The sequence below is a fragment of the Neomonachus schauinslandi genome, chromosome 9 (assembly GCF_002201575.2).
Source record: "Neomonachus schauinslandi chromosome 9, ASM220157v2, whole genome shotgun sequence".
NCBI lineage: Eukaryota > Metazoa > Chordata > Mammalia > Carnivora > Phocidae > Neomonachus > Neomonachus schauinslandi.
In genome coordinates this window covers 126082969-126100104 of record NC_058411.1, presented here as the reverse complement: position 1 = coordinate 126100104, position 17136 = coordinate 126082969, and the positions used below count along the sequence as shown (strand labels likewise).

At 45.5% G+C, this 17136-nt stretch overlaps 1 protein-coding gene across 1 annotated transcript in view; it reads right to left on the bottom strand.

The window, feature by feature from the left end:
• Positions 1-637: 637 nt before the first annotated feature.
• Positions 638-17136, bottom strand: part of TTC23 (tetratricopeptide repeat domain 23) — a 96713-nt gene continuing 80214 nt past the window's right edge. Inside the window, exons 9-11 of the mRNA XM_021680510.1 lie at positions 15272-15421; positions 1670-1752; positions 638-854 (exon numbers count right to left, since the gene is read on the bottom strand). Coding sequence (XP_021536185.1) covers positions 740-854; positions 1670-1752; positions 15272-15421 — 348 coding nt within the window. The 3' untranslated portion in view covers positions 638-739. The remainder of the gene's footprint in view (positions 855-1669; positions 1753-15271; positions 15422-17136) is intronic.

Sequence of the window (17136 nt, the reverse complement as noted above, 5' to 3'; positions counted from 1 at the left end):
TCTGGCCCATTTACCACCATTCACTACCTGCCTGGCTGTACTGGGCTCTTTCCCTCTGCTACCAACTAATTGCACCATTATGTTTAGCGTAGCGTCCATGTTGGCTGGCAAGCTCTGAGGGGAAGGGACGGTGTGTCTCGTTTACCGTTGTGTCCCCAGCTCTCACTGGGTGTTCAGCCACTTTTAGTGAATGACCGCATGAGTGAAGAGAAGCTTCTTCGTGCCCCTCTCTAGGCTCCGAGCAGCTCTGAGGCCAGCTTCATTTTAAAAATACATACCAACCCCAGTACTCCCAAGTTTCCTCTCATTAGCATTTTATTCTCCATCCCTATTATCTTCCTATAAGAAAGGGCTTTTTCCAGAATTGTATTGCTCCAAATCTTGACTCCAGATCTATGCCAGGGGCTCTCTCTGTCCAGATACTGTACACTGTATTCACACACAGGAAGTCGTAAACTTCTGAAGAGAAGCCTTGCAACCCCAGCGGTGCTGATGGGTACAAGTTTTTGTTGGCGAGAAAAACCACTTGGGCGGCAAAAAAGAAAAATTCTTTATAGAAGCACCAGATCACCCTGGAGGGTATCCACCGTCCAAACGTGGCCCACGGGAAGTCTGCAAACAGCAAACCCTGACCGGCTGTCGGATTCCATCTTCTTGTTGGAGAGGCTGATAGGGGACCCTCAGTGTCGGCGCCCAGGCATGACTAAAGCTCTCTCTGGGGGTGCGGGGCGGGGGGTGCTCAGTCCGCCGCGTTGGGCCGGGCCTTCCCCAGCACAGTGTGTGGGGCCACGCCGGTGTAGAAGGCTGGTTTGGCTTTCGGGGCCTGCCTAGACTTCACGGCCACCTCTGGGGTCCTGCCAAGGAGCAGAAGGTGGGGTGAGTGTGGTGCCCCTCAGACCTCCGCACGGTTCCCCCCCCGGCCCAGCCCTTGCTGCGGTGAAGGGAAGCCTCACGACTGTGAGCTACAGGTCACGAAGGAGCCTGGGGAGGGAAGATAAATGAGAAGAGAATCCTGGCACAGCATTTTTTTCTCCCGCTTTCTAATTCTTTGTGACCATTCTCGCTGAGCTGAGAGAATCAGCCCTTGGCTGGCTCAGTGAGCAGAACACAAGCAGAGAGGTTGGGGCTGGAGGCCTTGCCGGCTCAAGGCCGAAGGGGCCCCGGCTCAGGGGGTGGGCTCTGAGACAGTGCCCCCTGCTGGCTGTCTCCTCGCCTTCCAGGCTTCCATGATCTTTCCTTGGCAGTCTGCCCACAGGCTCTGTGAGGTGTAGCATCTCTACAGCGGAGCGTGCGCCTCTTCTCTGCTCACCGGCTGCGGAAGACCTGGGGTCGGCCTTCAAGGTGAAGTCAGAGGGCTCTCCGGCCCCCCCATCCTGACAGGCCAGCCGGCCAAGCTAGAGCACTGCGCCCTTGCCTTCCCGCAGGGGAGGTGACCTGCAGGCGCTGGTCTGTAGGAGGAAGAATCCCAGGGTGTTTCTGACATTATTCAAGAGCTAATCTCTTCTTAGTATCTGGGCAAGGGAAGCTAGTTTACTGGTCCCATATAGTTGATGAGTTACAGGAAGTCAGTCAGTAAAACTTTCCACGGAAAGTTCACAGAACCTTACAGAACCAGCTTCCTTCGAGATCGGAATGGCAAAGGAAACAGTGCAAGCGGAGGCCAACTCACTTGGACAGGACGTCCACCGTCTGCTGGGTGGCCAGAGTTCTCTTGTCCTGTAATCCGTACAAGAGCGTCTGAATCTGAAGACACTGCAGAACACCAAGTAGCGATCATGAGGTTGTAACAATGTCACTGAGAGCGTTTCTCAGGAAAATCAAGTCTCCCTTGAATGAAATAAAGACCCATGCCTGACAGAACTGGTGCATGCTCAGGGTTTCTCAGGGACAGACCTTCAGGGACCTTCAATCTGGATGCTCTGAGGGATCCAGGGAACACATGTAAAGTTTTAACACTATTTTACAGAACTCCCTATGACTAGCTGTATGCTATGGAGCATGAACTATGTTTACGTTCATTTTAGAAAATAAAGGTAAGAACACTGGTATCGACTGGGGATGGTCTCTAGTTTCCATTATTAAATGAGCCTTATAATAGCCCAGAAAAGTTTTTTAATGCCTTTGCTTTTTGTTGTTGTTGTTAACAAATGCTATATTATATAGGCTTTTTATATTCATTACTATACAGTAATTTCTTAGGAATTAATTTATTTAGGAGTTAACTGTTCAGTTTATGTCTTACCCAGGGCTAACTTTGGCTTGATTTCTCCCCTCTGCTTATTGGGCTGCCATTTATTTGGTTGCCTGTACCAGGCCAAGGCAAACTCAAGGAAAGGTTAAAGATGAAAGTTGTGCCCCCAAATGGCCAAAACTCAACGATGGTTTTCATCCAGAGATAGACAAACAGATCAATAGAACATGGCAGAGAGTCTAACACTTGACAGATGACAAAAGTGGCCCTGAAGGGTCTAGGGGGAAGAGCTGAACTAGTGAATAAATGGAACTTTTGGATGAAAATATTGAAGGTTTATCTTCATCACCTTGAGGTAGGGAAGTGTTTCTTACTTCCAGACAAACCAAAAGTAAAAGACTGATAAAATTTAACTGTATTAAAATTCAAAACATCTATGCACCAAAATTCACCTTAAGCAAAGTACAAAGAGGGAAAGTACAAAGTACAATGAGAGAAAATACTCGCACAATACTGAGAAGGGATTAGTATTAAGAACATAGAAAGAACTCCTATAAGGTAATGAGAAAAACAACTTACCAATAGAAAATAATCAAAAGACATAAAGAGATTATTCAAAGAATTTGAAAACTAAGTGGCTAATAAACACACCTAAGCTCACTAGTAATCAGAAATGCAAACTAAAACTTCAACAAGGTCATCCTTTCACCTATTCTACTGCAAAAATTATAGTCTGATCATAATACCAAGCTTTGTCAAAGGTATTAAGCAAGAAGAACACTTTTATATATTGATAGTGGGTGTTGAAATCAGTACGACAACTTTTTAGAACAATTTGGCAATATTTAGTAATGGATAGGTAAATTGTGATATATATATATATGTATTGTATATGTACAATATCATACAGATTTTTGATGTGCTTGTATATATCCACATAGATGAATCTTGTGATTATAGGCAGAAAAAAAGCAAATTGCAGATGAATGCATTATATACTGTTATGTTATATATTATTATAATATATATTATATATATCATTTACACAAAGCTTAAGCATGTAAAACAAGGCCATAGTAAAATAATTAAGACAACATGGGAATGATATCAAATTCAGGACAGTAGTCATCTGGAGGTGGGGGTGGGAAAGGGAATAGTGGGGACTTCAACTGTATGGGTCATGTCTTGTTGCTTATATTGAATTGTGAGCTCAAAGGTGTTTGTTACATTCTTCATGCTTTTCTGCACATCTGAAATACTTTATATTTTTAAAATATTGAATTGGTTTTTCTACATGGTAACAGCTTGAGTCAAAAAAAGTGCGAGGGTTTGAGGACTTTGTACTGAAGACTGTTTATTCGTTCCGATCTGACAACCATTTTTAGGTCTTTGAGAAAATTAAAATGCAAGCAGCCAAAATGCTTTGTCTTTATAAGATGTGGAAAATATCAAAACTGTCTGAATGTTTGGTTCAATCTGAGGAACTGAGAATGTGGTTTTGGAATCTGAGAATGGGGCTGTCTTCTGGAGGAAAGAAATATTATTAGACAAAGATATGACACGGTTCTTTTTTAAAATAACAGATCTTCACTCTGTTGGTTGAATTATGTAACCCCAGGAAGTAGTACCCTGGTTCTGTTATTCCATTTAGCATATGATTCAAATTCTCCAAAATCCCACCCCCTTCATCCAACAAGCCCCAGCCCTTCTGGGGCCGTGGCCAGGCCTGGCCTAGGCAACGTGCTGCTCATTCCACGGGGTTGAGCCAGCACTGATTTAATCCACAGATAAACTGTGAACTTGGCAAATTCAGGAACCTGAGAAAGTTCTGTACTGCTTTTGGGGACGGGTTTCCAGCCCTCCTCTTCTGCGTGGCTCCCCGCTGTTGGAAGCCTGGGGGTGTCTCCATGCAGGGCCAGCAGAGAAGGTGCTCAGGAAGGGACTGCAAGCAGGAAGCAAGCAGGCTTTCCCATCACTCCTGCTTGGCAGTGAGAGGCCCCTGTCCAGGGCTAACATTCTTGCCAGAATAGACTTCATTTTCTCCTACATGGCCAGAAATACCTTAACTTAGTGTAAAAGATCAGGTCTAATTTTAAACCCACCTGACTCCTCTGTTTACATACTTATGAGTGCTTCTGATGCAGCTCATTTTGAAATGAGCTGATGTCAACATGCTTTGGTGCTAACTTGTTCATCGTGACATTAGAATTTTACCGACATTATAGCGATTATTTGAGACGGTCTGAGGGTCTCAGTTTACCCTGCCTTAACAGATGGCCTCCAAAATCCAAAAGTCAGGAGGAATTTCCGTCCTACCCCTTTGGTTACCAAAGTTTCTCTCTGGCCCCTCATTCCCTAGGGAAAGACATACTAGTAGCTAAATATTCACAGATTCCTGGGACCAATGACATGGCAATTGACAGAGCTTATACAAATTCTCACTGGTTTTACTAACTACCTCCATTCCAGACCTTGTGTGCTGATCCTTTTCCCCGGGGAAAATGTTTGTAGAGAGAGCGGAGGTGGGAGAGAGGGTCATGATCAATACTCAAGCCCAAGAGAGGTGAGCCCCTCCATCCCCATCCCTACTCCCTAGACCCCGGTAGTCAAGACTCTTTTCTTCCTGGCATTAATAGATTTTTGCAAAGGCTACTTATCCTCATTAAGAAGATTTGCCCCAAATTCTAGCTGAAGTGAGAAGAGATGTAAAGGGATGCCAGCTAAGAGAGGGAAACAGGTCCTCAGCCCCTGCCTAATCTCCTTTATGATGACAGAGCCCAGGGACGCTGTACCTGGCACCACAACAAGAAAGAATCATTCACCCATTAGCTGGAATAGTCTTCAAGAGCTACCTTTTTAAAAGAGTGAAATAACCCCTCACTGATCCTTAGTAGAAAATGTTTACATAGCCGCGTATTTATCTAAGAAACGTAAATTGAATTTCTCAACGTTCTGCTCCTCTTAGCTAAATCTGTTTAAGCATTTTTGCGTGAAATAGGTATTTCGATTCTTCTGTTAAAAATATAGACATCGACAGAGACAGAGTCAATAAATTGTTAATTGAACCTCCTGGGAGCTAGGCATTGTAAGCACCTCTCGGAACTAAGTAAAGAACTCCCAAACACTGGCAATAGAACATCCGACACCATAAATAAAAGCTGTTTGGTGTCCTCCAGATTCTTCCAAGGCCAACGCACTCCGATCTGAAATTAGTCCCTACATGGGTGTTTCTCATTTTTCTTTAAGTCAACAAAAAACCCTGAAGTTTCCAGGATCCAGGTGAATCTGGGGGAGCCGTGACATTGCTCTTTTTCTCTTTGATTTTATCTGCAGGGCTTGGGAGAAGTCATTTGTGTTTCTATTATTCCTTAAACATCAAACAAGAAGCTTTTGTCCCACTGCAGAAAGACAAAAGGGGGCGCTGGCTTCTACACTAGCCTGCAAGCTGTCCCCAGAGGGACCACGTTTGTGTTGCTTGTCTTTGTGCCCCAGGGCCCTGCCCGGTCCCTGGCAGCTGAGTGTGTGCCATATTTGCTAGATGAATGAATAAGGACACAAGTGGACAAGGAGGTCATCTCAGGAAATTCGTATATGGAGCCTGAAGACATGGCTGGACCACGGGGCTCCAGGGATCCATCAGCTACCAAAACCTCCAGTAAGGGAGCTTCACCGTGGGTAGAGCATTACAAACTTCCGCCCTCCAAATCCAGGCAAGTTCAGTGGTTGCAAGAGTGCTGTTGGCTAGGTGCTCCTCCTCGTCGCAGTCCTTCATGGCTGCCGGGGTCGTTAAGACACAACCTGAAGCATCTAATGTGGAATTAAAAAAATTATTTTTGACATGACTGAGTTTGGAGAGCTAGGCTCCTAAGGGGCCCCAGAGACAAAGCAGCTGAGACAGGAGCCATCAGTTGGTGTCTTCCTAGCTCTGGTCTACCTCTGTGCCCCAGAGCTCACGCCTTCCCAGTGTGGTTGGAGGGGTGGCTCGGTGGGGGCAGCTCTGGCATGGAGGTTAGCTGACTCAGTCACTCTGGCTTTAGAAAACCACAACAGCTAAATACCCAAACTCACAAAGAAGCGTATCTTCTGGTTTGGGCAGGAATCCCTCACCTTCTGCAGTCAGGACTCAAGGCCATTCATTTATTTTCATAGCAGCGCCTCTGCAGAGCTGGACTGTGGGTGCCTCAGCCCTCCCTTCCGCCATCAACGTCCAGCCTTAAGTTCTAGAATTGCCGCATCCTTCCCATCAAGGAATGTCAGACAGTGGAAGTGCTGAGGGGACACCTCCTCCTTACTAACGGAAGAGCTGAAGAGCCAGCTGCAAGGCCGCGTGGCTCAATAATGGAAAACTGACAGACTTTGCCACGCCTTGTGAGGGTCCATGCCAAGCCTGTCATGCTATCACTTGTATTTTGTCTTTATATGAAATGAAGAACAAAGCCAGAGAAAGGTACATTTGTAAAGAAAGCCTCTAATGCTCAAAATCTGAAATCACTACTCCTTTGTACACGTTATCTGCTGCAACAGTATGCCCAGGGCAGAGAATCACCCAGAAGCTCATGAACTGTGCCTCGGTTTTCACATCAGTCCTCAAGGCTGGTCTTAAGAAGAAAAGGTACCAGAACCCAAAATACGTGGGAGTGCGAAATGTCTTCAAGGGTTAGAAGAACACCAGTAGGCTTTCCTTTACGAATCTTTACCAGGCAGGCAGAGGTGATTTACTCAAATGATGACCTTGGGAGAATTGAAAGGACAAACTGAAACACAATTCATCAGCTCACATTTTCCTGCAGAAACAGGGGCACACCCGAGCCCTGCGCAGGAACCAGCCTTGCCCTCATTGGGCCCACATCTTCCTCCATACCCACCCATTCCTGTGGAGATGTTTGCAGAGCCCCCGCAATATGCCCCCCGGTGTCCACCTCAGTGGCAGAGCAGACAGGGGCAGGCTGAAGGCCTTTGTGAGGTGACATGTGAGTTGAGGCTTGCAGGATGGGGGGAAGGTGGTGGTGGGGTCCCAGGCAGGAGGACTGGAAAGTGTTTGACGAAGCATACTCTGATTCCCCTTCTCTGTCTCTCCCTCTCTCTCTCTCTTTCTCTCTTTCTCTCGCGTGCACACACAGAGCCCTGCAGCTCCCTTAGCTGGAGACCCACTAATTCTGAGCCCCACCTGCTGCACAGGTGGGTAGGCAGCCTCCCTTGACAGAAGGACAGATAAGGTGGGACCAGGGGCCCCAGGACAAGGGACATGGGAGATGAGGAAGAAAGGGGGGCCCAGGGACTGCCACTCACGCAGCTGCTGAGAGCGGACCCCATCTGCAAAGCTCTCCCTGAGTGTCTGAGTGCCAGCCTAGGAAGTCTGCTTGGCATCCTTGTCTCCCTCACTCCTCACCTCCGAGCTGCCATGTGCCGTGGCTTCTACATCCTTATCGACATCCCTCGACTCCCCCACGACTTTGCTCCATCCCCTGGCCATTGTCTTGGAGCAAGCTACCATCATCTTTCTCCAGGACAACTGCAACACAAACATTTAGACGACAAATGCATCAGCGGGACTTGCTATTGCGGGGAATCCGGCTGCGTACCCACATGTTGGTCAAAGCAGCCAGCTTTCTGTATAGAAGCCAGACTTGCCCATTTCAGAGCCAGACAGAGCAAGAGATTCGGACCCTCTTCAAGCTAAGCCCTTTGGGCTGCCTTTTCGTGGCCGTTTCCCTTCTGATATGGAGCTCAGCCGTCTTGCCCGAGTCCTTCCTGAGCCGGCGTGGTCACACCAGCCATTCCTTTTTTAAATTATTTTTTTAAAAGATTTTATTTATTTATTTGTCAGAGAGAGAGAGCGAGCGAGCACAAGCCGGGGGAACGGCAGGCAGAGGGACAGGCAGGCTCCTTGCTGAGCAGGAAGCCCGATGCGGGGCTCGATCCCGGGACTCTAGGATCATGACCTGAGTCGAAGGCAGATGCTTCACCGACTGGGCCACCCGGGCGCCCCTCACACCAGCCATTCTCGACCATCACTCTTTCCACTTGTTTAAGGTCACACTGAATTTATGCAGGAGATTTTGCCTTTCCCTCCGTCGCTGGCCACGTGCCCATAAACCCACGTGCCCATGGGGCCTCTTCCTGGCAGAGGGTGACGCCTATGGCCAGCAGGGCTGGACTTCTCATTCCCACCTAGCCTATAGCAGGCAAGGGAGGCTCCACCTTTTCCACAGAAGGTCAACGCTGGATGACCTTGATCCCTTAACCATCTGCTCCCACGGTTATCCTGTATCAACCGATGGAGCACCTGGAACGTCTTCAAGTGTGCTTCTCAACCCAAGAACAGGATTTTTTTTGATGTGAAATTCATGGCATGACCTTCCTCTCTTTCCAAAAAGGACTGGAGGGGACCTGCTGCAGCCCAGCAATGGGTTTAGTCAATGACCATTAGGAAAATCAGGATCAAGGACAATAAATAAGACCACACCTGAAAACAGTGTGGGCTAACATGGGGCTGTGTGGGGACTCCAAACTTGCTCTGGATTTCCTGGTATCCAGGGCAACCAGGAAAACACCACACAGGCTAAAGGGAAAGTAAAACTCAGTGGTCCGCTGACAGAATGACAGTGCATGAATTATGTATAAAAGACAGCTGTCAACCAGAAGGCTCTGGGTGCTTGGCCAGCTGGAGGAACGGCTGGTCTAGGGTCTTGATCCATGATCACATGAGACCCTTCCAGGGACGGCTTTCTCATCTACAATCTATGAATAAAAACCATTTTCCTCTGCCTTTCTTCAACTGATTCATCATAGTGGGTTTTGAATTTCTTGGAGAGAGGTCACTCACAGAACGTCATGTTATTCTTTTATGGAAATGTTTAATGTTGGAAGCTGTGAAGCAGTTAGGCAGTGGAATGACCCTGATGAGGACAGTACTCACTAGGGAGGCCAGATGAAGGGGGGAGGCCACCCCAACTTCATCCTGTCACTGGGTCCAGGATGAGTCCCAAGAGGCTACTGCCCTGGGAAACAGTCTTTAGGAACCCTTTTTTGCAGCCTTTCCCCTGGATGAAAATGTTGGCAGTGACGCCCATCCTAGAATCAAACCAGGTCTCTATGTTGCAAAAGCATACGGAACTTTTGCTGTGGAAATTTCCATCTGGAGCCAGCAGATTTCTCCCATTGTGCCCTGCAGGCAGATGCCTTTGAAAAACAGATCAATAATAATTGTTTTCCTCTCAGTAATTTAATCCCATGGTCTGCTTTGTTTCTCGTGCCTTCCTGTTTTTTTTGTGCCCACAGGACCATGTCCAGGCCATTCAGCACAGGAGGGCACATCTGGAAAAGCCCGTGTTCACTGGATTCCTGTTCCACAGTCAAAAACTTGGGGGACAGAGCTGTTGTTATGATAAAAAGGAGAGAAACACTCTGCCTGTAGCTTTACTTTAGAAAGCTGCTGCTGGCTCCGCGGAGCCCGGTGCTAAGTATGGCGACTGAGAAAGTCGGGCTCAGCAGCAGACAGATGTGCAGGATGTGTTTTAAGTCTTGTGTGCGTGCCCCAGCGTTCACAGTGTGGCCAGCCCTGTCCTCAGATGGGCACACACGGAGGAGTGGCAGTGGGGACCACGTGGACGACAGCACGCATGACTGACGGACATACAAGTTTCAACCCTTTCTTCCCGCATTCTGGCAAATGGCCTGATAGCTTTAAAATGTCAAAGCCATGGTGTTTGGGACTGATGGTTAATGAGGCCAAACTAAAGGGAAAAAATATCACTAACTTCCATGGCAGTCTTTGGGAGTGATGAAACTTGACAGTTTCTCGAGGCTGAGCTGATTTTAAGCCCCGTGGGTGGGTAGGGGCCCAGAGCATTGATCTCAACCTTCCCCCAGAAGTTAAAATGCAGATCCTTGGGCGCAGGAACCCCTGCCCCAGAGTCAGATTCAGAAGGTCACCCTCATGCAGGGCTTTAACATCCCATGCTTGGTGAACCTTACTTAAGAGGAACCTGCCCATATACAACTTACTTGTTTCCAGGCGCCTCAGGCCCCTTGCCAGTAAGACAGGGCTACTAAGGTCTGACCTGCTGGGCTGTGAGGATTAGGAATGACATACGAGCCGCCCTGGGCTGCAGCTAGCCTGGCTCTGAGCCTGTGATGGATCGTGGTACTCGCCCCACCCCACCGGGAACAGCGGGGCCCTCATGAAGGTTCACGTGGCCCCTGCTCAAGTTTCTTGGGCATCTGCTAACATTTGCCAGCTTCCCCCATTCCTGGGGTCCCTCCCCGGCCCAGAGTTGAGTGGCTAGGCTGAACCCTCGGAAGAGGAATCACAGTGGAGGCTCCCAAGGGCAGGCAGTGTCTCGGCCAGGAAAGCTCTGTCCTCTCCTTCTGGTGCTCTGTGGCCCCCTGGGCCCCACTGGATCCTGCCACTCTCTATAAAGCAGCCTCACTTCCCTCCCCTCATTCTACCCCTGGGACGATGTGGGGGGAAGAAAGTCTGGGTGTTGCTGTTACCACCATTTCACAGAGGTTTCTCATCTTTCTCAAGCCTCTTGCCTTGATTCTTGGCCCATTCCAGTCCATTCTCAACACTGTCCTTACTGTGTTTCTTTTTTTTTTAAATCCAAAGTACAAATATAGACCTGTGGTGCCTTGCTTAAAATTCCCTTCACGGCGCCCAGCTGCTTAGAGCAACATTCAGAAAACTTTTTCTGCAAAGGGCCACACGGTAAATACTGTGGGCTTTTGTCTCTAAATATAGAGACAAACATTGAGGCTTACTGTATAGCACATACATAACAAGAGGGAGAGCAAACTTCCTCGAGTTTGTTTTATCAATGAAATTACGAGTAGGTGTTTTTGTAATCTAGTTTTACTCAGGAGAAGAATGGGTTTCTTTTTTGGTGCAGGTAAGATTTCACTCAGTGGGGGCTCAGTTTATGTTCCCTATACTCCAATCAATGATGACAGGTTTTATGACTATCTGTGAAAACCATTCTTACCTTGGCTTATATCCTTAACTGTAATGAAATAAACACAGGCAGTGAACTGGCCATTGTTTGGGACCCCAGCTTAAAGGATCAAGTCTCAGGCCCTTAACCTACAAACATGGCTGCAGAGACCTGCCCCCATGTCTTTCCCGGACGATTTCCCGACAGAAGAAGTTTTTGCTTCTTAAAGAGGCTTCACTCTCTCGCCCTGAACCTCTTCTCCTGCCCCTTTTCCAACCTGGGAATTCCTATCTGCTAGGCTACACTCTTTTTCAGGACTACTTATCTATGGACACCTTCCCTAAGCCCCTTCCCTCCCATAGAGCCCAGTGTGGACCGGGAGAACTTAGCACACAATACCACAGTTGGGGTTTACAGTCTGCAACTCCCTCACCGGCCTGGAATATTCTCAGGGACGAAGCTACTGGATACCTACTGGGCTCACTGCAAAGGCTTCAAAACCAGGGAGGGGCTCTAGGGACCCTGTCCCAGGTTTTCTGACTATGGGACCGTATTTACTGCACTATCTCCATGCTGGGCGGTCGTGGTACCCGCCCCCCCCCCCCCACCGGGGACAGCGGGGGGCTGAGGGCACCCTTGAGGGCACCATGTTCTTACATCCTACCACACCCCTGGCCTCAGCTGACTGATCCAGGGTGAGCACTTGATTCAAGCCAGATCTATAGCCCTTTCCCTAGGATCTTTCAAGCTATGACTGGGAAATGGCACAAGAGTAGGAAGTAAAACTCTGGAGGGCTGGCAGCCATGATCTCCATCTTGAAGGGAGTGACTGCCATGACAGAGGAGGAGGAGGATATGGAGAGATAAGCAGGCAGGAGTCCAGGGCAGAGATAGCCTTGGAACATTCTCCTCAGGCTCAGCTGCATCCTGCTCTGCTAAGCATCTGCCTGTTGGCCCTTCCCTGGAAACCACAAAACAATAGATACCCCTTTATACCTGAGCTAGTTTGACTGTTTTCTGTCAGCGGTAATCCAAAAACTCCTTCTTATCCTGATCTTGGCATTCTCCCCACTGTGTCACTGGTTTCCAAATGTTTTTTAAGGATAGGAAGCCCTCGTTCAAACAAAATCTTGCTGAGAAGCCCAAGATGTGAACTGGGTGAAATGCAGGATAGATTGCATAGCCCGTACTCCTTGGTGCCAAAGCCCCACTCCAACAACTCCTGACCTTGCAATCAATGCTGAGACACTTAGACTTTTAGCCTCAGTTTGCCTCTTTGTAAAAAACAGTAGAGGTATCTGACTCTTCAGGTTGCTATAGGGCTTAAATAATATATGTAAATCGTTCAACACAGTGCCAGGGATATAACAATCAGTCAATAAGTATGAACTCAGAAGTGGAGGATGGAGAAACCCAAGGCAACTGCCACCTTAGCTTCCCTCCTCCGTCTTCCCTCAATCATATCTTTGGCACAGGTATAATGCTTAAATAATTTGAAATGATTAGTTTAACATATCTTCTGGTTAGGCTGGAAAGTCTCATGGAGACAAGAAGCGTATTTGTCTTGATCATTGTTTTTCCCCAGGTCTGCAGAGCACAGCTACTGACGCACAAAAGGTGACCGATAACTACCGTTGACTATGTGATAATAGATACGTGTATCATCTTGTTAAAAACTAGGCACCACCCATGTTACCAAACCTGATGCCTTCTGCCACAGATTCAGAAAAATCGTAAAAAGAGAAGAAGGCTCAACGCATAGGGCAGCCCACTCAGAACTAAAGTTAATTTCTTTTGGTTTGGTCAGTTATGTTACTTAGAGGTTCCCAGGTTTTCCCCATTTTAAAACTAATTCATGTAATGAAAACACAACATGACAAAATTTATGAGATGCATCTAAAGCAGTAAGAAAAGGAAAAGTCACAGCCTAAAATACTATCTCAGTAAAAATGAAAACAAATGAATTCAATTCCCAATTCAAAAAGGAAAAACTCCAACAAAGTAAAACAAAATAAGCCATGAGAAAAGAAATAATAAAGATAAAATCAGAAATCAGTGAAACAGAATAGGAAGGCTATTGACCTATGGAGTTTGAAAAATTGACAAAATAGACAAACCGCTAACTAACTGAGTCAATGAAAAAAGTGAGGAAATCCAAATATAAAATGAAGAAATTACAATGGGAAGATAACTATGAAAAAAGTGGAAATTTTAAAAATTCATGAGATTACTTTGCAAATCAATCTAAAAATGATAGTGAAATAGATAAATACAGTTTACTAAAATGACCTCATCGGAGATAGAAAGCTTCAACAGAGCAATTTTTTATAGAGAAATAGAGAAGATTGTCAAGAAATTTCCCACCATTCAAATTAGCACCAGACCTAAAGAGTTTCACAGGGGGTACAAACCTTCAAAGGCTAGATAGTTTTAGTGCTGCATAAATTCCTTCAGGCATAGAAAATAAAGGTAAACTTGCAAATTATTTTTATGAAGCAAATATAACATTGTTACTTAAACAAATATCACTTACCAATACTGGTGCAAAAAAAATCCTAAAATAAATGTTAGCAAACAGAATCAACATTGTATTGAGAAAATAGTTCAATATGACTAAGGGGATTTATTTCAGGAATGCAAGGTTGGTTCAATCTTATAATAAAATATACCATATTAAGTGATCTAACAATAATCATATGATTATTTATTTCCATTGATGCTGAAAAACTCTTTAATAAAATCCAGCACTTATTTCTAATAAAAAACACTCATGAAAATAGAAATTGATGGATATTTCCTTATCATGATAAAATATATAAACCTTAGTCCAAAGCCAGCATCTACTATATGAAGAATCACTAGAGGCATTCCCACTAGGATCAAAACAAGAAAAGGATGCCTATTATCTCTACCCTTACTTATTATTGTACTAGAGGTAAGAGTCAGTGCAATTAGACAAGAGAAATCAATTAGAGTCATAAGAATTGGAAAACAGAAAGTAAAATTATTTGCAGATGATGTAATAGTACACCTGAAAAACCTGAAAGAACTAATGCTCAAATTAACTCAAAGAAGAAAAGAATTAAGCTAGCAAAACAAAAAATAACAGAGAGAAACCAACAGTTTGCACACACACACACATATACCGTCAAAAGGTATAATACTAGATAAAACTCCATTATAACAGCATTAAGGAAGAGGAAATGCTTAGAAATCTGCCTAATAAGAAATGTGCAGAACTTATATAGGAAACACTTTAAAATGTGCCTGAATGATACATAAGTAGACATGAACAAATACAAAGACATCCCTTGTTCTTGGGTAGAATGACTGTACATCATAAAGATGTCAGTCTTCCAGAAGTTTATAAATAACGCGATCCTCCAAAAAATACCACCAAACTTCTTATGGAGCTAGACAAGTTGATACTAAAATTCATGTGGAAAAATAAATATGCAAAAATGTCTAGAAAACCTGATACCCTAGGGAGATAAAAAACCATGAGGGGAGTCGAGTCCTACCAGCTATTAAATCATGCTATGAAATCTCTATAATTAAGACAATGAGGCACTGGAATTTGAATAAACAAAAAGACAAATGGAAGAGAACAGAAATCCAGAAATCCACTCAAGTATATATAGAAGTGTAGTACATGATGAAAGTGTTCTCTCAGATCACTGGAGCACAGATGGGCTCTTTAATAAAACGGTGCTGGGCAACTAGGTAGCCATTTGAAAAAAAGATAACATTAGATCCTTACCTCACACCTTCCACACAAACAAACCCCAGATTTTAAAGAAACAAACATATAAATACCAGAAGAACACACACAAGAATTCAAGAATTCCTCCATAAACTGTACAAAAAAGAGTACAATAAAATAAAAGATGGATAAATTGCCCTAGGCAAAAACTTGAAAATATCTGCATGATAAAAAATCACTGATAATTCATTTAACAACATATGTGTATAATAGGATGACTATATCGTTCTTCCAAAAAGTGTTGGCTTAGCTTGAGTGCAAAAGTGACGTCATCTTACTTAAATTAGCCACTGATAAAGTTTCATTTAAAAACAGCATGGTGGAGGGAGAGAAAGCGCCCCGTGGGGAGAGTTTTCTCCACGTTAGTATTGGCTCCAGCTTTACCTTCTTCAGTTTCTTGTGGGCCCCACTGTGGTTCCCCTGAGCCAGGTCGGCCCCACCCAACAGCCGGTAGGTCTCTGCCACCTCGGGACTGAGATCACCAAACATGGCCACTTTGGCTTCCAGGGACTCTCTCAGGATTGAGGTTGCTCTCTGTGAAAGGAACAAAGGTTAAAGTTTGGTTAGAAACTTCAAAGGCTGATAAAGATCAACGCCCCTTAAGGCTGGGTGGCTCAGTCGGTTAAGCGTCCCACTCTTGGATTCGGCTTGGATGTTCTCTCCCTGTGCCCCTTCCCCGACATGCGCGCACGCACTCTCTCCCTCTCTCTCTCTCAAAAAAGAAAATGATGTAACTGATGTGTATTTTCACTTTTCAGGGATTGGGTTTGGGTAGTGTCTCATGAGCTGAGCCTACTTTTCTCTTTAAACAGGACACGGGAAATAGCATATACGGGGGCAGGGAGGTGTTCACCATGGAGACAGAATGCATGAAGGACACCTGGAGAACGAAGCCACCTCAGGTATTACAGGAATTCATTTTAGCTGAGTAGTAAGAACAGAAGCTAACATGTATCGCATCCTTTAGGTGCCAAGAACTGCGCTGAACAGTGTACCTGCCTGAGCTCATTTAATTCTGTCTCCTTTAGATAAGTACAATGTTAATCCTCACTGTCCAGAGGAGGAACTGAGGCACAGAGCAGTCGGAAACTCACTCAGGATCAGACAGTTCCCCAGTGTTTGACCTAGGATCTGAATCTGGCCCATAATTTTAATCCTTTTCAGTTGCAGGCTCTTTTTCCTTCTGCGCACGGTGACGTTCTTACGTAAGTGAAAATTAGAGTTTCCTGGCAATTTATGTACTTACAAAACATCCAGAATATATTCCAGGCGTTTCTATTTCTCATAAGAAATAGTTTAGGAAACCAAAAGCAAACATTCTAACATGGCAAAAAAAAAATTAAATATATTTGACATTTTGTGTGGTTTATCGGATTTATTTACACCAATGTGGAGTAAAAAACATGAGTTGGTCAGAAACCAGGATCTTCTGACATTAATCTCTTCAGTCAGACCCCAAGACGTACAGAGGGAAAGTCCTGCCTGTCCATCCCCCACATTTCTTCTGAAATTCTTCCATGGCCTTGTACTTTCATGAAAGCATGATTATGGCAATGGAATACAAATGCTGAATTTGAGAGCCAAATAAGGCTGGAACCCGTTAAAGGGCTTCCCCCACCAAACAGTCCTGAAGGCATCCTGATAAGTGCTCCACAGGCAGAAGGAGCTGACAAAGCTTTACCCAGTTTATGGGCAATAATATGAGTTAAGTGCTAGGGGTGGGGTGTGGGGTGTGGAACAGCGAAGGCATTGATAAGGCAGAAACAATTTCTTCGTGGAAAGATGAAACACCCTAGGAGCAGAGAAACTGTAAATTGTGAAGTGTGTGACCCACCTTGGTGCATGGGGAACCTGCCTGATACTGAAGCCCAACCCCCAGCATCTGTGAGCAAGGATTTGGCAAGGTGCAGGTGCTGGGCTTGGCAACTTGTCCATGGAAACTGGTCGTCAGGTTTTGAGGAGCCGATGATGGAAAGAAGAGCCGACTCTTTTTGCTAAATGAGGCTTTCAATGCCATTTCTAGCCTGGTGGGGGAAACTAGAGAGAGATGTGCATGAACTTGAATGGCAGGTGGAGATGGCAATGGAAGAGATGTCACATGGGTGGAAACAGAGATGGCGTCAGTCTGTGAGAAGTAGAACAGCGTAACGGACAGGAATTAAGGAAAAATAGGACCCGGGTGGGCTGAGGAGAGGGTGCGTGGGAAACTGGGAGCCCAGGGGTGAGGTGGGAGAAGGGCAGGGCCAGCC